The sequence below is a fragment of the Leucopleurus acutus genome (genome assembly GCF_964270905.1).
Source record: "Leucopleurus acutus genome assembly, chromosome: 4".
Taxonomy (NCBI): domain Eukaryota; kingdom Metazoa; phylum Chordata; class Mammalia; order Artiodactyla; family Delphinidae; genus Leucopleurus; species Leucopleurus acutus.
The window spans coordinates 71,576,783-71,602,670 of record NC_139146.1 but is presented as its reverse complement, the minus strand read 5'-3'; the positions used below and the strand labels follow the sequence as shown (position 1 = coordinate 71,602,670).

The window sequence follows — 25,888 nt, the reverse complement described above, 5'->3', positions numbered from 1 at the left end:
AATTACTGGCAAGTGTAATTGAGAGATTCTAAATACTGTAGTTGTTTACTTCACTTTTGAATTTGGCTTAAATATTTTTGGTCTTGTTATTTTTTTAATCATTGAATTATTATGATAGAAGTTTAACCATAATTGTTCTGTAGATTTTAGTAATTTTATCTCTTAAAGATTTATTTTAAAACAATTTCTCCTGACTAAAGATATTTAATATTTAACATTTGTTTAATATTTAAATATTTATATAGAAATATAAACATATAAACATGCTTATAGATATTTATGCTATATCTCTAGAGAAATATTACATTTAACATTTAAATTTAATATTTAAATATTTAATGATAAATATTTAAACAGAGAGGATAGTGGAATGAATGTTCATGTGCCTGTTCCTCAGCTTCAACCGTGGTCAACTCTGTTAACTGTACCCATTCCCATTCCCCAATTCTCACTTATTTTGATGCAGTTCCTCTGTCATAACACATCATCTGTAAATATTTCAGGATGTATTTCTGAAAGACAAGGACTTCTATTTCTAGACATACAAAGTAGAATCTTAATCTTTTTGAGGAATGTACTGAAGATATGAACATTCAAATTGTGTTTGGGATGTTAGAGTGATATAAAGGAAAAGTGAGCTCCTTTAAATAGAATAAATGGAAAAAGGGAAATACCTGATAAGCAGTTGTATCAAAACACAATAGAAAAGTTACAATGAAAAAGCCAATTAATAGCTTTTAAGTATCCATGGAGAAAGTGGAGAAATTGGCAGTTCTGAATACTTAGTATGTGCCTACATTGTATACAGGTCACTAGGAGTAAGGTGAAGTGTATTTCATACCATTTGAGATAGAAATTCTGTTTCTAGACTCTTTCTTGAGGGAAAAATCAAAGGTGTGTACAAAGACTGCCAATCAAGATATGCACTGCAATATTATTTATGGAGTGAAGAATTGAACCTAATGTTCAATACCAGTGGAAGGATGCAATGCATCCTATACTATGCAATGCATAGTATATTTATAAAATTTTACAATATTTTGTAACCAGTAGAAATGGTAAAACATGATACCAATTGTATAAAATGTTGAATGCGTATTAAAAGACCTGAAAGAAATTAACCCAGATATTTACATGAATTAATAGTGTCTATCTCTTGATGTTAGAATTATGAGTAGTTTTTAATTTCTTCATTTCTTTTTTTCTTAGAAATGTTGCAGATTTTGTCTATCAGCGTATGTTATATGAGTTAATAAATAATAATAAACATTTGAGTACTTACTGTGTGTCAAACACTATTAAAGCACTTTTCATCTAAAAGTGACTTCTCATAATAGCCCTGAGAGGTTTTATAATCCTTATTTTGCAGATGAGGAAATGGGCATAGAGAGATTGAATACCTTGACAATTTGAGTCTATCCTTCTAAGTTTATTGTTTGCTTCTAAATGTAGTTTTATCTCCAATAATTAGGAAGATACTGTAAATACTGTTTTGTTTTTCTACGTATTACTTAAAGATATGTGGTTAATATTATGGCATATTAGTTAAAAAATATGATTTTTAATCGATGGGTAACATTTCATCTAGTGAATATACCATGATTTTTTTTCAACTGGTCCTTTGTTTTTGTTCTGCCTCTCCCCTCCAGTATTTTGTTCATAAGAATAATGGTACAATGGTATCTTTGTGAATAAATCTCTATGTGCATTTCTGATTATCTTCCTAGAAAAAGCATTTAGAAGTGGAATTATTGGGTCAAAGAGCATAAACATTTTTAAAGGCTTTTGATACAAGTTATGAGACTGCAGGTAACAAATGATCATTCTTCCTTAAACTTAGAGAAATTGTTTTGGCACTATAAATTTGAGAGAAATAGGTCATCTAAACATCAGTGGGAATTTGTGCTTTCATAGTTGCTCTTACAAAAGTGAGGCTTCTCTAAGCTTGCTGGAGACTATAAACACAGAGAAAGAGAGAAAAGACAAACTTTGAAGATTAAATTGTGGCCATTTACTTGCTCTGTGACCTTTCACAGCTACTTATTCATTTTTCTTATGAACTTAAAATTTGAATTAGCCTTGAAACCTTTTTACTGTAAATTGTTTTATATAACATGTAAAATACACATATCAAATTTTCATGAATTTTCTTTAATGTTTGTTCTTTTAGGACCTCAGGGTCATAATGAGGTAGAGAAGTTTCCAATGTATAATTTTAAAACTTATAGGTATAAAAGGCATAAGACATTGATTAGAGACAGTAATAACCCTAAAAGTGTTTTAGATGTTGTATTTTTAAATAAGAAAGCTTTTTTCTAGGGAGTCACTCTCTTTTTGTGAAAAGCAAGAACAAAAATTTGGGGGTAATTGATGGTTTCTGTTAGGGTTAAATAAGGTTTTATTGTGGTTTCTCTTGAGCGTATATCTTCTTCCAGGGACTGTGGTGACTTCTACAGAGACTTTAGCTGAAGATCTGAGCATAGGGAGGGGGATTTTAACTTAAGAAGGTCCAGAGAATAATTAATGAAATCAGAAAATTTACCTATGAAGCTACCAAAGAGGTTAGGATCAATTTTTTTCTGGAAAAGCCAAGATTGATAAAGGGTACTCCAACAGTCTGTGAATTTGTGAGGGACAAATGGAATAAATAGAAAACATTTTATTGAAATTTGAATACCTTAAGTATTTTAATGGGGAAAAAAAAAGTACAGTCAGTCCTCTGTATATGAGTCTTCCACATCCACAGATTCAACTAACCTTGGATCAAAAATATTTAGAAAAAAAATTCCAGAAAGTTCCAAAAAACAAAACTTGAATTTGCTGCTTCCCACAGCATTAACATTGTATTTACAACTATTTACATAGTGTTTACATTGTATTAGGTATTATAAGTAATCTAGAGAGGATTTAAAGCATATGGGAGGATTTGAGTGGGTTATATGCAAAATACTACACACTTTTATATAAGGAACTTGAGCATCTGATGATTTTGGTTTCCACAAAGAGTCCTGGAACCAATACCCTCTGGATACTGAGGGATGACTGTACTACTTCTTTATACTATGAATAGTAAAATTATGAAACTATCAACTATAAATGGTAGACATAGAAAATAAGCCTAAGGAGGATTTTTATCAGGGGTTTTTAATCCATAATTAATGATTGGATTATAAAGGTTCATAACCCTGCAAAATTAGGTATATGTGCATTTTGGAAGGAGAGGCCTCCAAAACTTTTTTCAGATTCTCAAAAGAATGACTTCAAAAAAATTCAGATTAAAAATTCAGGCTCCTACTAGAAGGTAAGCTCCGTGAGGCTAGGGACTTTTGTCTGTTCTGTTCACTCCTCTGTCCCTGGTTCTTGGCACATAGTTCTGCTCAATAAATATTTGTTAAAGGTATGATTTTTGTAAATTTATGTGTGTCCTAATTACAGCAATGGATTTTTAAAAATTAGGGATGGAAGAAAATTCCAGGTTTAGTGAGGTTGATGTCTTGGCTGTTTCTATATTTGTCCGAAATTTTTCTTTTTGTTTAAGTCTAGATGAGTAGGTAGGGCATTTGTATGATAATTTTGTGGTCGAATTCCTGTTTTTTTTCTGTGCCAACAGAAATGCTATAGAATGGGTTAGAAATACTATAGAAATGTAATGCTGTAGAAATGTAACAGGAAATTGTTCTAAACAATACATATTCATTCATCAGTCTATTAGAAAATGTACTTTGGCACTGTTTTCATTTGATTCAATGAATGAAATTGTTATAGAAAAACTTCCCCTTAAATTTGAGAATGGAAAATTCTCCTAATTGTTTTCATTAAACCAAGTGGTATGGCAGTAACTGCTATTGTGGCTAAAAATGTAAAATCAACAAAATGTTGAAAAATTTACCTGCAGAGAACATTGCTTTATCAGCAAGAGATTTAGATTTTTGCAGTGAAGCCCAATTATTCTAGCTCAGTGCCATTACACGGCAGTTTTAGCAGGTGATGTAGTGTAATCTGTGATTGCATTAGTCAGCATCATAAGTTTCCATACTTCTTAAAATTGAAATTTGGTAGAAGGTTAAAAGAATGACAAGAGATTAAAATGCAGGTTTGTTTTAAAAATTGTAAAAATTATAACATTTCTAAAATAAGAGAAAAAGTGAATTTCTAAAAATTGAAGTGTGATGGAACCAGTGTTAATTTATAAATCATTAATTTTCTTAATTAAAGGGATGACTGTAAATTCTTTATCTTAATGACTTTTGCCAGCCAGACAGAAAAGATAATTTGAGTAATTATTTGCTGCCTGCATTTGAGTCTTTGTGAATAGATTTTTCACATTTTCCATTATGTTCAGCAGATTTAAAAAGTCATTGCATTTTACATTTTCTATACTTATTTTGCTATTACAAATAGGAGCTATGATTATTCCAATGTATTCAAAAATCATTGCATCATTATAAGAGGCCTTCCAGTATTCCCGGAATAATTTCAATAGAAGGGCAGGAATTTTCCCTTATAGATTTCGTATCTTGCAATGTGGTTTCTTTCTTTAGTTGAAATATGATTGAATCTTTAGGTCACCACACATTCCATTATTCAAGTATAAGTACAAAATACATTTTGAAGTGAAATTTAGAGTTTCAAGTTGGAATCTCTGAAGTAATTTAGCTTAATCTTTTGATTAAGTGGTGTAACCCTTTCTATAGCATTTCTAACAATCTTTGCCTAAAAACTCAGTGAGTGGGAACTCTATTTCTTTATGAAGCAGCTTTTTAAAATGAATTATATAAGTTTTTCTTTTTATTATGTTGAACTCAAATCTACCTTGTGCTAGGCACAACTTCTTGTTTTCCTTTTCAAATTATGAAGTATTCCAAGTCTGTAAGTATTGAGAGTACTTATAATGAACATCACTGAGATTCATTTATTCTTAATTTCTACTCTATTTGCTTGAGATTATCATTTTCTGTATCAATGTATATCAGAGACTTTTATGTCACGTCTTACTACAATTAGGATACATTAGATTTGTGGCATTTCTGTTCTTTATTACCCTCGTAATTCTTTTCAGAAAGGAAATGAGGTTAATGTGTTATCTGAGCACCCATTCAACTTTCTCTTTTACTTTCTAGACTGAAGCGAAGCAGGGTTGTCCTTGAAGGACGTCATTTGATCTGAGAATCCTCCCAAGCCCCAGAGCTGGGCCACTGTTCTCTTTATTTATTACACCTGGAAGCTTCTAGATCATTAGTCTTGCTGAAGGTTTAAAGCCTTGGTCCTTTAAAGCTTGTGCTGTTTGACTATTTACAGTCTTATCTTCAGTGTTGTCAAACACCAGCTGACCTCCTCAAGTCACTCTTGTTTATATGACTTTTTTTCTTTTAAAATAAGAAACAACAGGCTTGGTCATGTGTATACCGTGACCACAGTTACCTAACCTCTCTGACCTTGACCATCTCAAAAGCAGTAGTATAAAACTGGTAATAAAAGTTACTCTTCTTGTAGATAAAATATTCTCCAAATTAATCAAGTGAAATGAAAAATAAAAATGAGTTCCATGTTAGATGATATATATGGAGACAAGGTGAAAGTGCAGTTGATATGAAAAAATGAAAAAAAGAACAACCCCAAAACCAACAACCCAAACCACACCCAAACAAAATGAAAACAAAAACCCATCCCTGCTAAAAATGATTATAACCTATAAAGAAAGCCAGGGAAGTATAAACCAAATATTTTCCAGGGTAACTAAAGACAAAAGTTTGTTTATTTTATCAAAAGTGAAAGTGGAAAATAGGAAGGCTGTATCTGTACTAGAGAGGTATTGAAAATTCTAGGCAAACATTGGGAAGTCTTAAAATGACAGTGCTCTGACAGTGTGGTTATAAGAAGAGAAAACACATATAAAAAGCATGGCATTAGCCCTTGCTGTGTCTGAGCAGAAGGATATTCAAAAATGAAGCAAAACGAAAGATGTAGACATGGTAGTACAAATCAATCCTAGATGCAAATTTTGCACTATTCCTAAAACAGCTTTGTCCTCCAGGAGTACTTGGTTTTGTGATTTGTCCTAGAAGACAAAGTGAAAAATAGTTTAAATTTCATTAAATACACACCAGCACATGACTGTACTCTGCTCACTATGTACAAGAAATGATATGCTATTTGTCACATAAACTTTATTTGCTTTGAGGGAGAAATAATTCCATTAACCTTATATAAAATAAAGGATAAAAAGTTATGGCAGAATTGTAGATATCTTCTTGTTAATAGATTCAGAAATATTTGGTGGGGCAGTCAAAAATTCCATAAGTCTGAATGATATCTGATTATGAACAAGTGCATCTAAATTACTATTTTGTTCATATTTACCAGTTTTGGGGCTTCAGAGATTTGGTTTTAGTCATGATTTAGTTGATTATACCTCTGAATAAATGAAATATCATTATATTTTTTTCTAAATTGGCTAAAGGAATTTCAGATTAAGAAGTTTAACCAGTTCTAACCAATTCTTTAAGAAGAATTTCAGATTAAGAAGTTTTAAGTACAAAATTAGTATTTCAGCAAGTAGTTCTTTATGTTGGATTGGGGATTAAATTCATTAAACGGAAAAAATAGTAGGAAACCAGATGTGATTTAAAATGAGGTTGATTAGAGTTTCAATGACAAATTAAAAATGTGTCCTATTTAACTGTTGAAAAATGCACAGACCTTTCATGGTAATAAAGACGTGGAATGTGGGCTTCCCTGGTGGCGCAGTGGTTGAGAGTCCGCCTGCTAATGTAGGGGACGCGGGTTCGTGCCCCGGTCTGGGAAGATCCCACATGCCGCGGAGCGGCTGGGCCCGTGAGCCATGGCCGCTGAGGCTGCGCGTCCGGAGCCTGTGCTCCGCAACGGGAGAGGCCACAACAGTGAGAGGCCTGTGTACCGCAAAAAAAAAAAAAAAAAAAACGTGGCATGTGCATGATTACATGTGAGGCCTTATATGTGGTAAAAGGGTAACTCCCTATGGTCATTGGTTTCATTCTTAGTAGCCATCAAATTATTACATATAAGGTATAGTAGTTCACAGTCCATGACCCGCTCAGAGTTATTATAATAGGACTTTGAAAAATATACATCCTAAATCCTAAACACTGTCTGTAGATGGGATAAATATTAGGCCTAGTGGGTATATGAACTATTTTGCAAATCTGATTAATTTAGTGAATAAAATGAAAATGGATTTAATGTATTATTGAACAGTTAAGGTATTAATGTATTCATTCAATCATAGCCTAGTAAAAGCATCATGGCTTGTCACTGCAAAGAGGAGAAAGGAAAAAAAACTATAGATTAAAAGGGATTTAGGAGAGACAGTAATAATTGCCTGTATGGATTTTGTTTAGATCTGGATTAGAACAAACTGTTTAAAAAAACACTTATGAGAAAGTTGGGGAAATTTGAGCACTGATTGGTAGTTGATGTTTTAAAGAAATTATTTTGAATTTATTGTAGATATTATAATGGTACTGCCTTATGTTTACAAAGCAAATCTTTGTCTTAGAGAGAGACATACAGAATTATCTACAGATGAAGGGGTATAGTATAATGCCTCAGAATGATGCAGAGTGGTGGGATAGGAGTTGGGCGGGGGTGTGAAAATATAAATGCAACATGACTTGCTGTGAGTTAACAACGGTGGGTTCATTATACTAGTCTTAATAATTTTGCATTAGTTTGAAATTTTTCATAATAAAATCTTAGAAAAAAGTGTAATGCAACATTAATTGAAAGAGGGATAACTGTAGCACCAGGTGACACTGCAATATAATATATTCAGAAGTAAGGGTAGATATGAGTCACACACAGATGTACTTTTTATAAACGTATCTAATGTGTCAATCTCATGTTTTTCTTCAGAGCTGAAGCCGTTTATTTGAATCTTGGATGATTAACACCTAAATGCTTAATTCTCAGAACTGCTCAAGAGTCCCACAGCCAGGATTAGATGATCCAGCTTACCACCAAGAAATTACTGTCTTGAATTCTACGGTAAGATTATAATAAATATTCTAAAGGCTAAATAGTGACCATGAGGTCTAAAAAGATTTTTAAATGCTGTCTTTGAGTGACTAGCCTTTATTATAATTTCTCAGTCCTGTAACTCTTATACCAAGAGTTCAAGGTTGTGATAATCAACCAAAGATCTTAGAAATAGCAACAATGCAAACAAGGCTTTATGGTATTTCCCTGTCATAGATTCAGCGTAGATTCAGCTAGTAACAGATACTGGAGTGCCATGCTTTCCCTCTTGCTGTATGTCTCAGGGTGGGTCCTCCAAAAACTGATGCTGGAAGGGAGTTTGGCTTCCGGGATGTTTATTAGGGATCAACAACCTATAAAGAGGGGAGGTTATTGGGCAGAGGAAAGTGAAGTATAATGTAGGCTCAACAAAACCTTAGCCAACTGAGACAGGGAGTCTTGTAGTTGTAAGAGTTAAGCTTCTTGGGGATGGAGACATATCCTTAATGCCTTTGCATTGGGCACAGGCCATTAAAGAAGCTGCTCGGCAAATATTTGTTGAATGAAGGAAATCTGAGAAAAATCTTGTGGTCCCTCCTATTACACCTAATCCTTGCCCTTCCTTTTTCCAGTTGAAAGTGTGGTTTAGAGCAGTGAGGTTAACAGTGACACACATGGTTGTCTTGTACATCATGAACAAACATGAAGGTAACTTGTCCTCCATAATCAGCATGTGTTGCATACCACTGTGTTCCTGGGCTCCACAGATAAGGAAGACCTACAATGGGACCTGAGGAAAACCACACGTATAAGTTTTAAAGCAGCAGTCCCCAACCTTTTTGGCACCAGGGACCGGTTTCGTGGAAGACAGTTTTTCCACAGATGGGGGGTGGGGATGGTTCAGGTGGTAACGCGAGTGATGGGGAATGATGGGGAGCGGCAGGTGAAGCTTTACTCGCTCGCCCACTGCTCACTTCCTGCTGTGCAGCCCCGGGGTTGGGGACACCTGTTTTAAAGAATATGAGACTGTATCGGTAAAGAAACAAACAAAAGAACAACATGGATCTAGAGGGTATTATGCTAAGTGAAGTAACTCAGGCAGAGAAGACAAATACCATGTGATTTCATTTATACGTGGAATCTCAAAAACAAAACAAAGGAACACACATACAACAGAAACAGACTCACAGATACAGAGAACAAACAGGGGCTTGCCAGAGGGGAGGGTGTTGGCGATATGGGTGAGATAGGTGAAGGAGATTAAGAGGTACACATTTCCAGTTATAAAATAAATAAGTCATGGAGATGTAACGTACAGCATAGGGAATATAGTCAGTAATATTGTAACGACTTTGTATGGTGACAGGTGGTAACTAGACTTACGGTGATCTTTTCATAATTATAAAAATATCGAATCCCTATGTTGTAAACCTGAAACTAGTATAATATTGTAAGTCAGTTATCCTTCGGTTAAAAAAATATGAATGAATGAGGGACTTCCCTGGTGGTCCAGTGGTTAAGAATCCGCCTTCCAGTGCAGGGGATGTGGGTTCGACCCCTGATTTGGGGAACTCAGATCCCACATGCTGTGGGGCAGCTAAGCCCGTGCGCCGCAACTACTGGGCCCTCATGCCACAACTAGAGAGAAGCCCCTGCGCCACAAAGAAGAGCCTGCGCACCATAACGAAAGATCCTGCATGCTGCAACAAAGATCCCACGTGCTGCAACTAAGACCCAATGCAGCCAAATAAATTAAAAAAAAAAAAAAAAGAATGAATGAGGTAAGATGGACAAAACAAAAACCCTGTAAGATACAGTGATAACTCCTAGGCTATTAAGGGATATGGATTATGGTTCTAACCAGTTTGTTTTCTCTGTGTGTAGGGAATAGGCTGATCAGATATGAATTTTTAATCCTCTTGTGCTCCAGGGTTAAGAGAGAATCTACTTCTGAGAAGGACTTTTTAATTTAATTTTATTTTTTTGAGAAGGACTTTTTTAAAGTCAGTGTTTTTTTCTAGTTGGTACAGTCCTGCTTTAGGGCAAGAAATTTGAGTCCTTTACTTGACTTCTTGTTGTGTTTTTTTTTTTCCCCTTTTTACTGTAGGATTCCGTGAGACAGAATTTGCATTAATAAATCCTCTATATTTTCTCTGAACCTTAATACTATATTAATGCTTTATGTGTAGAGGACTTTTACTTAACATCTTTTAAATGAATGAAATAGAGAATAATTGACTTCGTTATTAATGTGGCAGAAGAATAAGGATTAAAAACTCGACAATTCAGACCAGAAATTTCCTTGTTTTTATATTATAACAATTTTCCCTGATACCTGTGTAGACAATTTTATGCTTCATCTTTTAATATATGTAGAGCATTTTCTTCATATTGAGTGTTGGAAGAATGAGATTGTGTTTGTGTTTCACTAAGTGAATCACATTTTTTTTTATTATTAAAATGTGTATCCTTCAAAGTTATCAATTTGATTAGTTTAGGGATGTTTACGTCTTATCTGTTCCCATTTTTTTTTTTTTTTTCCATTTCTTTCGTGTCACTTCGTAACCCCACCAGAGGACAGGCAAAGGAAGGGAGAAAAGACATTAAGTTCACAAAGTCTTATGTAGGCACCTTTTACTGGCACATTTTGTCATGCTTCTGGATTGTAGTAAGGCAGTAGGATCAGCTACTTTTGCTATTTTAAAATATTTAGTAGAATGCTCAGTTATTTGGAAATAAATTGTGTAAGGTTGATTACTGGGTTTATTTATTAAATATTTATACTTTAAACTGTTCAACTTTATTTTCTTAGATTCATACATTTTAAATTATCAATTTTTTTTTAGTAATTCATGCCAAGGTTTCCTTTGCTACTGTTGATACTTATGATTGATTATAATGAAGGGGTTTTTGTGTGTGTGTTTAAAAGTATATTGCGATGTTCATAATACAGTATAGTTTTAAATTACTCCTTTTCACCTCCTGTAAAACTTGATGTTCCTGCGGTCTATTAGTGAATTTTCAGAATGATAAGAATTATCTTTTGAAAACAAGTTACTGTTTCACATTTAAGTTGTTCAGCATATTTAAAAGTAAGACACGCCTCAGACCAAAGTAAATTTGTCTTAACATTATCACAGTGTAGGTTTTCAAAGTCTAAATGTTAAACTAGATGGATGCTAAACACTTTATAGTCCCAGTATTGCTGTTAACACCCATTGTACATGTACATGTATATATGAAGTGCAGTTTCACAGTCGGTAGCTGTTTGACTTCTTATCAGTATGAACAGCAAATGTCCTAAAAATCAGCTTCAAAACAGCTGGCAGTCGACCCACCTAAGTTCACATGACGTTTCTTTGCTCTTTGACACAAAGAGTGGACCTTACCTTCTCATCAAGGAAGTTGGTACAAGCACCGTTCTGTGTGCTCGTGGGCCCAGTAATGTAGAAGAACCTTAAAATGGACTTTTTGAAGAGAGTTGTTTCTCCCATTCGTTCGGGAGATGTGGTTTTGGACACTAGAGAGAGTTTTCAGGGAAGTCCTCCAAGATTGCTGAAGTTGAAACCTCTTAGTTTGCCTTCATCAGAGAAGACTGTAGATGAGGAGAGTGGTCACAGTAATTATGACAAACACCAACATCAGCAACTAGGTAAAGTAAAAATGTATTTTCAATCCTTTAATAAAAACTTATTTTAGAAAAGTAAAATTATTTTTACAAGTATGAATTCTAGTGAGCATAAATCTTTATTTTGAAAATCAAGTTTAAATACTAAAAAGAATTTAAAAATAGAGTAAATACATAGTGGGCCTAAATTTTTTAGTATCAAAATTTTCTTTGAGTTTAGATGGAGAAATTTTGATTGCTATAGATCAAGATAAAGGCGTTAGTAAAGTTAACAGTTTAGTGATCTTGGAAAATATTTTTATGATGAAGGATTATACTTATTGAAAAAAGTTATTTTACAATCGGTAGGGTATATACGTGAAAAACAAGATACTGAGTTTTATCTATCACTACAGAAATCACTTTAAAAAAAGTCCCAGGGGCTTCCCTGGTGGCGCATTGGTTGAGAGTCTGCCTGACAATGCAGCAGACACGAGTTCGTGCCCCGGTCCGCGAAGATCCCACATGCCGCGGAGCGGCTGGGCCCGTGAGCCATGGCCGCTGAGCCTGCGCGTCCGGAGCCTGTGCTCCGCAACGGGAGAGGCCACAACAGTGAGAGGCCCGTATACCGCAAAAAAAAAAAAAAAAAAGTCCCATTCTTTTGTTCTAAAGATAAAGAATATTTGGGATGAAATATTAAAAAGAAATCTTTGAATATAATAATGATTATTTTGTGTCACTACCTTTATTTCATATAATTCTGCAAAGTTGAATATAATGCCTTTTAAAGTTTGAGAGGATGATACTCATGTGTCAGGAGAAAAATCAGCTTTGCATATGGTAACTAGAAAATGTTGGGGAAAAAAAAGGAAAATCCTTTAGGAAGATGATGAAAAAAATGCCTGCTTTAAAATTTGGACTAAAACACTTAAAAATGTTAAAATGTTCTGTATGATTATGAATTTTTATTATAGGGAATATATAACTGCTCATATAAATTAATGTAATATTTAGTAGAAAGATTTTCTGTAAATCCTCTGCAAGTTTAATATATATTCTTACAGCTGTTTTTTATGCATATTTAATATGCACATATACATTTTTACTTATAGAATTTAAAAATGAGATTTACTACCTAAACTGTTCTGATACTTGCTTTTTCATTTAATACATCATAACCATCTTTCTGTCTCTTTATAATGCACGCCATTGTATGACATAATTTATTCAATCAGTCCTTATTGATGAACACTGAGTGACTTTAATTTTTAATTATTAAAAGTAATTATGTAATAAATATCCATTTATTTTATTACTTTATTCATTTATTGTATTACTTTATGCCTTTGTATGATTGCTTCTTAGTATAAATTTCTATGTACATTTAAAATTTTGATAGACGGTGCCAAGTTACTTTTCAGAATTTTCTCAATTTAAGCTCCCCAGGGCAGTATCTCTATTTCTTTGTACTCTCCTTAACACTGTTTCTTGTCAGTTTAAAAAATAGGGTCAGGGCTTCCCTGGTGGCTCAGTGGTTTAGAGTCCACCTGCCGATGCAGGGGACACGGGTTCGTGCCCCGGTCCGGGAAGATCCCACATGCCGTGGAGCGGCTAGGCCCGTGAGCCATGGCCGCTGAGCCTGCATGTCTGGAGCCTGTGCTCCGCAACGGGAGAGGCCACAACTGTGAGAGGCCTGCGTACCGCAAAAAAAAAAAAAAAAAAATAGGGTCATACTTAGGAGAAACTAAAATTTCTGTTTTAAAAATATTATGTAAAAGAAAGGAGAAGGCGCTTTTAAGTTTTAAAAAGAAATATTCATTTCTAGAATATACTGGTTTTAGAAGTCTTTTTTTTTTATACTCTTCACTCATTTGGGTGGATAAAGTGGAGGTGAGACTACTGATGGGTTAGTGCCTCTTAATTTCAATTAAAATCTGTAAATCATTCAGTACTTAGTTTTGTGTTCAACAGTATAGATATGCATAAGTGAAGAATATGAATGTATTAATATGTGCAGTTATTTATGTTATTAAAAATTTACTCTTTAGCTTTCAGTCTTGAATCATTTAGTTGCTTTCTTCACTGTACCACAGCATATATAAGGGACCTGGTGTTTAAATGTAATATCCTATGCCCATTAGTTTAATATGGCTCCTTTTTTTTTTTTAAAGACTGTCTTACACATTTTTGAACATAGCGTATATGTTATAAAGTATAATAATGAGATTTTGTAATTTACATTAATTTTCAAATAGCACTCAATTTAATGATTAAGGGCTTTCTATGCTATATATCTTTTTACCAGTCAGTCAAAATAAAGCAAAATCATGGAACTGAAACAACTGAAGAATCTGTTTGAAATTTCAGAGGCCACAGGTCCTTTGTGGAATAACTCTTGCCCCATTTTTCTCTTCAAAAATAAAATTCAACTTTAGGGAATGACTATTAAAATTAAGGGACTTCTTTGGCAATATCTGTAAAAAGATTTGGCTTCTGAAATTTCAGTTTACTGATAAAGTCCTTTTCTTGAATCTCAAAATTTGATACTAAATTTATATTGTATGTAAGAATAAAACCCACATGATTCACACCAGTCTACACACTGATTACTTGCAACTCAGCATGAATGAATTTACCTCCTGTTTGCTGGTGGTTCTGGGATAGAGATAATGCAGTAGTTTATCCAGAAGTCATGCAAAGAACTGGGTACAGTTCTTCTAAAGGGCGTTACAGTTTGCTCATTTAATGAAAGGAGAGATCAAGAGTATGAAGAGATTTCATATCAGTAGTGCAAAGAAGAGGAAGTATTCTTTTAGAGAAAAACTGGTATGTAATCTCATAGCTTTGTATTTGGATCAGTTGTTTCCAGCTTCTTTAATTGTTAATTCAAAATTACAAAAAATTATTTCTAAGGAATTTTAGACAAAATTGTAATATGGATTGATAATTGTACTTTTGTGAGGGGTAAGTTTGAAGTATATAGAAATTTACCTTGCTACTTTTAACTCCAGAAATATTTATAGATGCTTATGGTTTCTTTAACAAAAATATGCGTAGAATTTTGAGGTATTTGCAGGGGTCGACCCCCCCCCCCCCCCCCCCCCCCGCCGATACGCAGGCCTCTCACTGCTGTGGCCTCTCCCGTTGCGAAACACAGGCTCCAGATGCGCAGGCTCAGCGGCCATGGCTCACGGGTCCAGCTGCTCCGCGGCATGTGGGATCTTCCCGGACCGGGGCACGAACCCGTGTCCCCTGCAGAGGCAGGCGGACTCTCAACCACTGCACCACCAGGGAAGCCCAGGGGTTGATATTTTGAAGAACATTTTTCTTCACTTTTAATAAAGTTTTTCATTTTTTAACTTTCTCTAAATATTAAGTAACCTAATGTTTTAAAAGTTTGATAGAAATTCGCAAACAACAGACTGGATTTACCAGAAATCCTCTATTTCTCTGTAAAATATATTAACAAATGCCTGTGGTACACTGCACACTGTTCAAATCCCCTGCCACTGCTTCTTCTACTAACAGATTCAGGTGTGGGCTTACCAAGAGTTGGTTGCGTTTTAAACCAAACTTGTTTATGCCAGTCATACTTGTAATTGTGATCATGTATTTTAATTAGGTATCACATAATTCAGTAAAGTATGAGGCTGAAAAGAAAGTCGTTTCGGTGTAAAAAAGTTGAATACTTTGCTCATACTCTATAAAAGTGAATTCCTCGGAAAGTTTCCTTTTAAATTACATTTAGGCCAGAGAAGTATACAAGATTGGAAGGATTTTGCCCTCACAAACCTTCAACTTCCCACTCCACTTTGAAGAAATTGAAACTAGGTATCATAGGTGATGTACATGGGCTGTATTTTAGGCGAGAAAGACAACAGAGTAATCAGCAAATTCACCTTAAGAGACAGGGACTTGGCACTACATCAAAAGTCTAGGGAATAAACATGGATTTTATATTTAAGTTAAAACCTTTAGGGCTTCGCTGGTGGCGCAGTGGTTGAGAGTCCGCCTGCCTCTGCAGGGGACACGGGTTCGTGCCCCGGTCCGGGAAGATCCCACATGCCGCGGAGCGGCTAGGCCCGTGAGCCATGGCCGCTGAGCCTGCGCGTCCGGAGCCTATGCTCTGCAACGAGAGAGGCCACAACAGTGAGAGGCCCGCGTAACACACACACACACACACACACACACAAAAACCTTTAATAGACCTATTGATTCCCCCCCCACCCCCCTGACTCCTACTTTAATGGAGCTTTTTGATTAAATGATTAGTTAACAGTTATAATTTATCATAAAGGGACTCTATATAGTTGTATAATGTTGCAATTTTGTTAAAGAAGTAAATCATTTATTTGCTGTCCTTTTACTTCCTTAATAAAAAGAATCAAAATGTTCATGTTATGTAATCATATTCATAAGATGCTTAAAAATCCAATTTTTTTTGTGTAGAGTGCTGATTATGTGATCAGAGACTGATTTCACTGATAGATATTATTTGTGCCAGTTCTACTAATATTTATCTTCAGGCGTAAGAGTTGGTGGGGAGAAAATGCCCTTCACAGATTCAGAATATACTTCAGGGCTGTCTCACCATTGAAGCAGAATGAATGTTAGGCATAGTTATGCGTCAGATCCTACGAATCAAGCAGTGTGTTTCCACGGGCTTCTGTTGTGACAGCTGCAGAGTCCTTGTATCTCCAGGACTGGGTTATTTTTCTTCTGATGGAATCAACCTTAATTTTGTTGTTGTTCATTCTGTTTGGAGTCAAGAATAAGTGAGTGTAAATATATTATAATTGATTTTTATAATTCACCAAAAACAGAGATAATGAGACATTGAACAGAACTAAATATATATCAACATCATTTGATTACCTTATGTATTCTGGGCATTGTTTTCTTGTTTTGATTTACAAATAACTTAAATGGTCTAATTTGTCTACCCATTTAGTGCATACCTGTCCCTTTTCCCCTCTCAGAATGTAAGTTGAACATGGACTTTGCTTTGTCTACTGATGTGTTCCAGGGTTTGGAACGTAATAGTTGCTCAATAAATATTGGTTGAATGAGCAGATGTTACCTAAGTCATCATGAAAACCCTGTGAGATAGGTTGTTAAAAGTTGTAAAAGTTCAGAGAGGCTTAACCAAATTATTTGAGGTTTTTTGGCTACTCAGCAGTATAGTCATGCCTGTTTTTATTTATTTATTTTTGGATAATTGGATTTCCTAATACTGATATTTGTCATCCCCACAGAAAGTGTATTGGTTTTTTAAATGAATTTATTTTATTTATTTATTGGCTGTGTTGGGTCTTCTTTGCTGTGCATGGGCTTTCTCTAGTTGTGGGGGCGACTCTTCATTGCGGTGCGCAGGCTTCTCATTGTGGTGGCTTCTCTTGTTGCAGAGCACGGGCTCTAGGCATGCAGGCTTCAGTAGTTGTGGTGTGTAGCCTCAGTGGTTGTGGCTCACAGGCTCTAGAGCACAGGCTCAGTGGTTGTGGCGCACGGGCTTAGTTGCTCTGTGGCATGTGGGATCTTCCCAGACCAGCGCTCAAACCAGTGTCTCCTGCATTGGCAGGTGGATTCATAACCACTGCGCCACCAGGGAAGCCCATGCCATTGTTTTAAAGTCAGGCATTTTGTCCTTCTACTCCACCTCACTGCAGTGTTTGATGTTTTTGAATATGTTTAAATTATTTTTAAAAGACTAGTGTATCTATCAAGTTTAATTGTTCCACCAAAGAACACATACTTTTTCTTTTTTTTGGTGCTTTCATTTTAATTAAGAGCAATATTTCAATAGGAAAACACTTTAATTCCAATATGTCTGCATCTCTTTCAGATCCTGTGTTACGCTTTAACGAACAGTTGATAATTATTTCTGTAACACTCTGGTCATGTAAGCTGATTAAGTAAATAGCTGTTTCACATGACTTTTACAAAAACAGTTGAGACTCACATTAGGATAACATTTTCAGGGCTTCCCTGGTGGCGCAGTGGTTGAGAGTCCGCCTGCCGATGCAGGGGACATGAGTTCGTGCCCCGGTGTGGGAAGATCCCACATGCCGCGGAGCGGCTGGGCCTGTGAGCCATGGCCGCTGAGCCTGCGCGTCCGGAGCCTGTGCTCCGCAACGGGAGACGCCACAACAGTGAGAGGCCCGCGTACTGAAGAAAAAAAAAATATATATATAACATTTTCATTTCATTATAAAGTGTTAATGACTCCATGGTATATAAACATTAAATAGTATACTGGTATACCTCTCTTGAGGTGTTCAGCACAGCTTATTAGCAGGAACAGACCAAAACATAGCACTTGTTATATAAAATTCCAAATGTCTTTTGGTTGAGTTTTAAAGGCTGCTATTTATATTTGACTAGTGAAGAATGGGGGATGCTAACTATTACTAACTGGATTTCTTTAATAAGTGATCTTTTTAGTTTTATTTTTGTCGAACCGTTGCTCTCAGTGGTTAAATTTTGTATCTCCTGAGCAGCTCGCTTTTGTTTGATGCACCCTATGTTGGGTAGAGGAATAGCATGGCAGGCCAGTTTCTTTTTAGAAGGGAATGAGATGAGTAAAGAGTGTTTTAAGTGTTCATCAAAGACTGGGCTCTGAGGTTTTCTTTTGCCACTTCAAATGCTTGTAGGTGATAACAGCCCAAAGGAGATAGAGAATCCTTTGGAATTCAAATGTCATTAAAAGATTCTTGGGCAGGACAGTGTCATGGAAGAACTTGAGCTCCAAATTATAATCAGTCTGCTATGGAATTTCTGGCTTGACCCAAATGATACCTTGTTCTCACTGTGTAAGTGTGTGAAGGAGTTCACGAATTCTTCTTGTTTATATAAATGAGATTTGGAAGCATTGGGCTTTCATAGTGTCCTGAAATCAAGTAGGATCCCTTACTTAAGAGGGCCTTTGGAGTACTTTTCAGGTAGTTTTCATTGGCGATTGCAGGAGAAGCCTTATGGGTGGTTATATTCATGCCTTTTCTGAGTCTGTGAGAATTCTCATGATAGAGGAGAGATTGGAAAAGACCTACAGGCGTGATGGGAGAGAGGCAGTGAAGTAAGTATTGAGAATGGCATGGAGTGGGGCTTTGATCCAGACTGAGTTGAGCTCCACTGGTGACTGGCTACGTGTCTTTGAACAGGCTACTTAATCTCTCTAGGCCAGTTGACCTCACCTATCACTTTGAATGATATTTTCTTTGTAGCATTGTTTTCAAGATTACCAAAAATGGTAACAAAATTGATACATGATTCAATACATAGTGGCTATTACTGTTTAAAAAAACTTTTGAATTTTTGACTTGGAGATAGATGAATCAAATTTAACTAGGATTTATCTTTGGAGCATTCCATCGTAGAAAACATTCTAGGAATTTGGATCTAGGTCTTTTCGTTGTGCATAATTCCGAACCATTTTAGCATGTGATTTATAGCTACATGACAGTTCGTGGGAACTTGAGTTGCAACACCTTCTCCTGTGCTTTCCTTCTTTGTCTATAATGGGTGCTCTTCCAAATAGCTACTGCCAAAAGATCTTGTGATTCAGATACAAAGGTTTTTAGAAGTTAGTGTAACAGTATTACTTCAGTAGGTTCTCTTGGCTGTTTTTAAAGTTAGCCTAACACTTTTTAAAAAAAATTTCATTTATTTTTGTCTGCGTTGGGTCTTAGTTGCTGCGCACAGGCTTTCTCTAGTTGCGGCTAGTGGGGGCTACTCTTCCTTGCAGTGCGCGGGCTTCTCATTGCGGTGGCTTCTCTCGTTGTGGAGCACAGGCTGTAGGCGTGCAGGCTTCAGTAGTTGTGGCACGTGGGCTTCAGTAGTTGTGGCTCGCAGGCTTCAGAGCACAGGCTCCGTAGTTGCGGCGCACAGGCTTAGTTGCTCCATGGCATGTGGGATCTTCCCGGATCAGGGCTCGAACCCATGTCCCCTGAGCTGGCAGGCGGATTCTTAACCACTGCGCTACTAGGAAGTCCCAGCCTAACGTTTCTTAAGAAGGGTCATTTTGGACTGTCTCCTCAAGGTAAATAGATGTATATTTTTAAAAATTGGGGCAGTTAAGTGTGACTAGAGTTAGGGTCAGGGTCTTTACTTCTTTGGCTTTTAGAAAGGACTTTTAAGAAAGTTAATCGAAATAAAAATGCATCTGTCTCCATTTTGAGAGGCCTGGAATAGTCTACTCCCTATACCACTTACTCTCACAGAATTGATATTTATCTAGTATGGTGATACTGGTTGTTAAAATATTACAATTTCTCGTATCAGTTGATACTTAGCTACTCCTACATCCCTTCCCCAAGTGCTCCTGCTGCTTCAGCCCTCCTGCCCTACCCCAGGACCCTCTTTGATCACCCTGGGTTTCACCAACAAAAGGGTGAGACCTAGGCATACCAGGGACTCCAGGACCCACCTCCACTCTGAGGCTGAGCTTGTTAAATTGTTCAGTTACCATACCTTCCTGGTGGCTGACTATTTTGATCATCACCCCTGTTTATTTTCACTTAGAGAAGCAAAAGGAAGGAGATACTATGAATAAGATAAAATAGTTGAAACAAAAGGGTATAAGAAAAATATAAATAAATATTAGGCAAAAATACTGAAAGAATGTGTAAAAAGATGAATAAAATGATAGAAAATAATACCTATATCCAAAGGTTCTAAAAAAATAACAAAGAAGTGAAAATGCACAGTAAAATAGGTTAAGATCACTAAAGCTGAATGTAAATTTAAAATGTAACTAAAAGAATATACTAGGAAGGTTAAACAAAAATAAAGTGTGCTATAATAGGAATTCGGGAAGCAACATACAGCCCAAGGGTTAACTCCACCCACCTATAAGTGGTGGCCTTTGGGTTGAGGCAACCATACATAGTTATAAGCTTCCAATCCTGGTTACTTCCTGAAAATGGAACTCTGCAGGGGGAATAGAAGTCTCTGTGTGACTGTCCTTGGGGTTGACTAGTTTCCCTCGCCCCCCACTTCAATTAATTATTCTCTGTCATTGTCCACTAGCTTCTATTATTCCATTTAATATAAAAGTATTGTTTCTTTTTCCAGATACTGAGTTCTTTGAGAACTGAGTTGGTCTTATTTATGTGGGTAGCCCCAGAGCTCAGCCCCGTGGCAGGCACTTAGGAAGCAGTTATTAAATGTTTGTTGACGGTTAGCGTCTTCTGTCCTCTGGTTCTTGTCCTTTATGTGCCAGAGCAAGTTTTCACTTGTTCTGAAGAGCTGCTGTCAGTTGCCATATTTAGCCCACTGACTTCTTCCTTCAAAACCATCTAGCACATCGCTCAGTGGGCAGTGGTTCCTGAGGCAAAAGCAGCCTCCCATTAGTTTGAAAATGAAAAAAGAAAAAAAAAATCCTTCAAATCAAGCAAAAGATGATCTAGAATACAAGTTTTTTCTGGAAAGGGTCAGATAGTAAATATTTCAGGATTTGTAGGCCATGAGTCTCTGTCACAACTGCTCAGCTCTGTCTTTGTAGAGCGAAAGGAGCCTAGATGAAATGTGAATGCCTGTGTGTGGCCGTGTTTCAGTACAGCTTTATTTACAAATCAGGTGATGAACCAGATTTGGCCTGGGGGCCTAAATGTTCCAACCCTAAGCCAGAATATGGAAAAGGATATTGCTAACATCGGAGAGCTACATGCAGGTAATTTACCTGGGAAATAGAGAATGGAAACTTTGAAGAAGCGGTTCACTGTTATACTTATTTTCTGTAACCCTTGGAGTAGTGTTTTATCCATAGTAGGTGTTCAATAAATATTTATTAATTTGACTTGGGATCCGACTCTCTCACTTATTCTCCCTGGGCTTCTGTTATCTATCTTATCTAAAATTTAAGGGGTTATGTTACGTGATCTTTAAAGACTCTCCAGTTAAAAAAATTATGCAATTCTCTGTTTGTGGAAGGCCAGATGGTTTATTCTTTAAAGATAACAATTGTTGGCTTAACACATTTCCTGTATGCCTTTAATATCCTGCTGTGGAGTTCTGAAATGGTTGCTTTTTACCAGTCATTTTGTCTTATGGACCTTTCCATAATGGAACTCATTGTCCACTAGGTAACACTGGTACCTTTCACCCATCTTTATCACCCTATCCTGCCACATGTGTGGATACAATACACACTTTGCTTTACTTTAATCATAAAATTAATTAAGCCTAGTCATTTTTTAATAGAATAAATCAGCTCTAAAGGTAATTCATTGTAGGTTTTTTTTTTTTTAGAAAGACTGATTCTTTATAGAAAGATGGCGATCAAAATGAGCATCAGTCTGCCTTTGAGAGTTATGTTTTCCTAAATGCTGTATCAGCAAGTGAACATTCCATCACTGATTTATTCATTTAAACTGGTAAACAATAATCCAAAATAATTTTAGATATTACAGATGTAAATTATTATCACCTTACCTAAATTTTAAATTCTACTTTTACTTAGACTTTTTTTTTTTTGGCTGCATTGGGTCTTCGTTGCTGTGTGAGGGCTTTCTCTAGTTGCGGCGAGTGGGGGGCTACTCTTCCTTGCAGTGCGCAGGCTTCTCATTGCGGTGACTTCTCTTGTTGTGGAGCACGGGCTCTAGGCGCGCGGGCTTCAATAGTTGTGGCACGTGGGCTCAGTAGTTGTGGCTTGCAGGCTCTAGAGTGCAGGCTCAGTAGTTGTGGCGCATGGGCTTAGTTGCTCCGCAGCATGTGGGATCCTCCCGGACCAGGGCTTGAACCCGTGTTCCCGGCATTGGCAGGTGGATTCTTAACCACTGCGCCACCAGGGAAACCCCTTTACTTAGACTTTTGATAGATTTTTCTGTTTCTAGAGAGTGATTTGTTTAAGGTTAGGTAAGGCATCTGACACTCTCTTCTGCTGTTCTCAAGAAGAAGTATAAGGTGGCATATATTTCTAGTCTACATGATAGAGAAACTTTAAAAAAAACTCTAAAAAGTTCTTTGTAAAGAATGCAGAAAATTTATCTTTATTATTTCTCAGAGTTCTGAATTCTCTTTCTTTTTTTAATGAATATATCTTTTATTATTTTAATTAATTAATTAATTATTGGCCGTGTTGGGTCTTCATTGCTGCACATGGGCTTTCTCTAGTTGCGGCGAGCGTGGACTACTCTTCGTTACGGTGCGTGGGCTTCTCATTGTGGTGGCTTTTATTTGTTGTGGAGCATGGGCTCTAGGTGCATGGGCTTCAGTAGCTGTGGCTCGTGGGTTCAGTAGTTGTGGCACACGGGCTCAGTAGTTGTGGCTCGCAGGCTTTAGAGCACAAGCTCAATAGTTGTGGTGCATGGGCTCAGTTGCGCCACGGCATGTGGGATCTTCCTGGACCAGGGCTGAACCCTTGTCCCCTGCATTGGCAGGCGGATTCTTAACCACTGCGCCACCAGGGAGGTCCTGAATTTTCTTAATCTCTATTTTTAAATAAGTATAGGTGTGTGCTAAAAATGACATGAGCAAGATAATGATGTTTTTGTATTAATGTAATTTAAAGTAGCACTTCTTAAGCTTTACTGTGCTTAAGAATGACCTAGGGGATCTTATAAACAAGTGGGTTCTGATTTATAAGGTTTAGGATAGGGCTTTAAAGAATGTTAAGATTACGAAGGTAAATTCTTCCAAATTAGTTTTAATATAGTACATTATGATTAAGCTTGACGATGCATAAACATTTTCCTGTGTTTTGGGCTTGCCCATTTAATTACACTGGACAATCCCTTCATCTTTTCTTCCTAACACTGCTGGGACTCTACTTCCTAAGTGTAATTTTTGTCTTTACATTTGAGTGCCTCTGCAGTTTGACACTTGCTTTCCTTTACTGATTTAGACTGTTCCTCTTATACTTTATTACAGCCTTGCCAACTCACCCCTTTTGTTTTAAAACTGAGTGATATAAAAGGGGGCTCTAATAATAAAAATTTCTAGTTGACTGAAAGCTTATTGTGCTACTGACAAGGTAGGAAAAATTCAGAAAGGGAAGTGTTGGCCGGAAGTCGTGAGCCTTTGTGATGGCGCTTCATGGATAAAGTGACCATTGGTCTCCACTGACCTTGGACAGTTAGTGGTTTACATCTCTGTTCTGATATGTTGTTAATAGTTCATGCCTATTTTCACGCTCAAAAAAATCCTGCTTTGGACAGTACATTTTATGTTCTCCCTTATTCATGGTTCATAGAATTTTACCTATTCTTTCCCAGTAGGATTGACCAGTTGTAACGCATATTCTCTTTTCTTCTCAGTATATCTGTATACCGTGTGTTGACAATGAAAGTATCTTAGTATTAACAATTCTAGTTTCTTTTGGGGCAGTGAATATACATTGTGCATGTTGTAAAACTACAAATCCAATAGCTAGCCTTTTGAATAGAAAATTTGTAGCTGGATTTTTATCACCAGTATCTTCAAAAATTATTTCAAGCAACTAAATTTAACTTCTGATGTCTAGAGTTCTTAAGATCTCAAGAATCAATTTTAAGTATATTCAGAAATTGATTTTTTTCATTCAAGAAATAATAATATCTTAGCATTGGGCCAAATGATAGCTAATTGGTATGGTTTGTGAGGGCAGAGGAGAAAGTATGATTACAGGGTCTGGACTACTTCATTTTAAGCAGAGGAAGAAATTTTTTTGTTTTACATGTGAAATATATAAAAAAGAACTTAAACCAAAAGCTAGGAATAAGTTAGGCTATTAATAAATACCTTGTGTCAAGAAGGTAACAGTAATTGTACTTTACGTCATTCACAAGTAATATAATTGCTGTATAGGTAGCCACTCCCCGAGTTATTGAGCTTAGTTAAAATGCTTTATTGGTTTTATGCTGCTAATTTGTGAATATACTGATGCATTAATCCCATCTGTGACATTTGTCTAAAACTTACTTTTATGAGACCCTTTTATAGCTATGACTTGTTTTATACTTCTAAAAGTTTTATACTTCTAAAAGTATATAAAGTATACTTATATACTTTGTACAGGAACTTGTTTTATACTTCTAAAATAAGCAGTTCCTTTGGTCATGACCTGAAACCTTTCTCTCCAGAAATCTAGATGGAATTCTGATCCTTGTGTCCCTTCATTACTCACTTGTTTATTTCATTTGCTCTTTTATAGTGCCATGTTTGAATTATTGTCTCTTCTTTTGTTTTTCATTTTTCTTCATTTCAGCTGAATTCGTTAATTTGTGGTTATTGTTGGCCAGCATGTATTTGAAAATAGTGAATTCTGTTTACCCCCCTCATAAATGGAGAAGTTGGAGAGCTTGTGGGATTGGCTGTCTGTCTGCTTCTCTTCTGTCTCTGTCCTCCTCTTATCTCTAGTTCTGACATCCCTTTTGTACTTTAGATTTATGTTGTCCAAGCCCTTCTTGATGTGACCCACACCTGGCTAGTCCATGGTTAATACCACTGTCCACACAGTCACCTAAGCCTAGGGCTCACTTTTGAGTGTTTCAGCTTTACCGCTTTTTTTTTTTTTTTTCCTATACTGTCAGTCACCAGACACATCAAGAAGTATCTATTAGGAAAAAATGGAATCTGTCTTCCTATTCCCATCTTTTTTGCCCTTTTCTGTTGTATTCTAAGTATGTATACTATTTATCTTTTTAGTCCTTACCTCTCACCTCAGCAATTTAGATAGTCCATCGACTTTCATTGTGTTCTCCTAAAGTCCATTCTCCACTTCACCAATCAGGTTGGTCTGTCTGACCTTGTTCCTGCTCAGAACTCTTCTATAGCATCCAATTACTGACCTCAATATTTCTTGGGGTCCTATGGGTATTTCAAGGATTCTTTGAGAATCTCCTCAGGCAAGTGGGTAGGACTCTGGTGCTCTAACCCTGGTCAGCCAGGGTTACTTTGATTTCAGTCTGTTTTTCTTTTGGGGATTAAGCATAAAGTTTCATTCTTCAGAAGAAGATCCACTGCTAAACAGATTTCAGATTTGATATTGTTCCCTCAGAGTGGCCATCCCTGATCACCCTAACTCAGCAGGGCCTCCTCTGGTTTTCTCTGTCACTATACCCCCTTTATTGCCTTCACAGCACTAAATCACAACTGCTTAGTTTATATTTGGATGGATGGATGTGGGGACACACACCCACACATACCACACGCTCTTTATCACCACCATTGTATCCTAACCTTCGCAAGGGCACAAAGCTTTGTTTTATTCACTAAATTATCCTTTTTGTACCTGACATGATGCTTCCACGCCGTGTTTGGACCATTTATATTTAATCAGTGACTTGGTTGGGTTTAAATCTATCTTGCGGTTGT

At 36.4% G+C, this 25,888-nt stretch overlaps 1 protein-coding gene across 10 annotated transcripts in view; it reads left to right on the top strand.

The window, feature by feature from the left end:
- FRYL (FRY like transcription coactivator) overlaps positions 1 to 25,888 on the top strand; it is a 244,013-nt gene that overhangs the window by 51,898 nt on the left and 166,227 nt on the right. For 5 of the 10 annotated variants that reach the window (XR_014326144.1, XM_082837764.1, XM_082837763.1 and 2 more), the window contains exon 1: positions 10,333 to 11,644. Coding sequence is in view for 4 of the 10 variants with exons in the window: in XM_082837764.1 (XP_082693890.1) it covers positions 11,455 to 11,644 (190 nt within the window). In the remaining 6 variants the exon portion in view is untranslated. Of the gene's footprint in view, positions 1 to 1,727; positions 1,810 to 7,890; positions 8,023 to 10,332; positions 11,645 to 25,888 lie in introns of those variants that run through there. The other 5 variants (XM_082837765.1, XM_082837767.1, XM_082837766.1 and 2 more) reach the window with 3 other exon arrangements.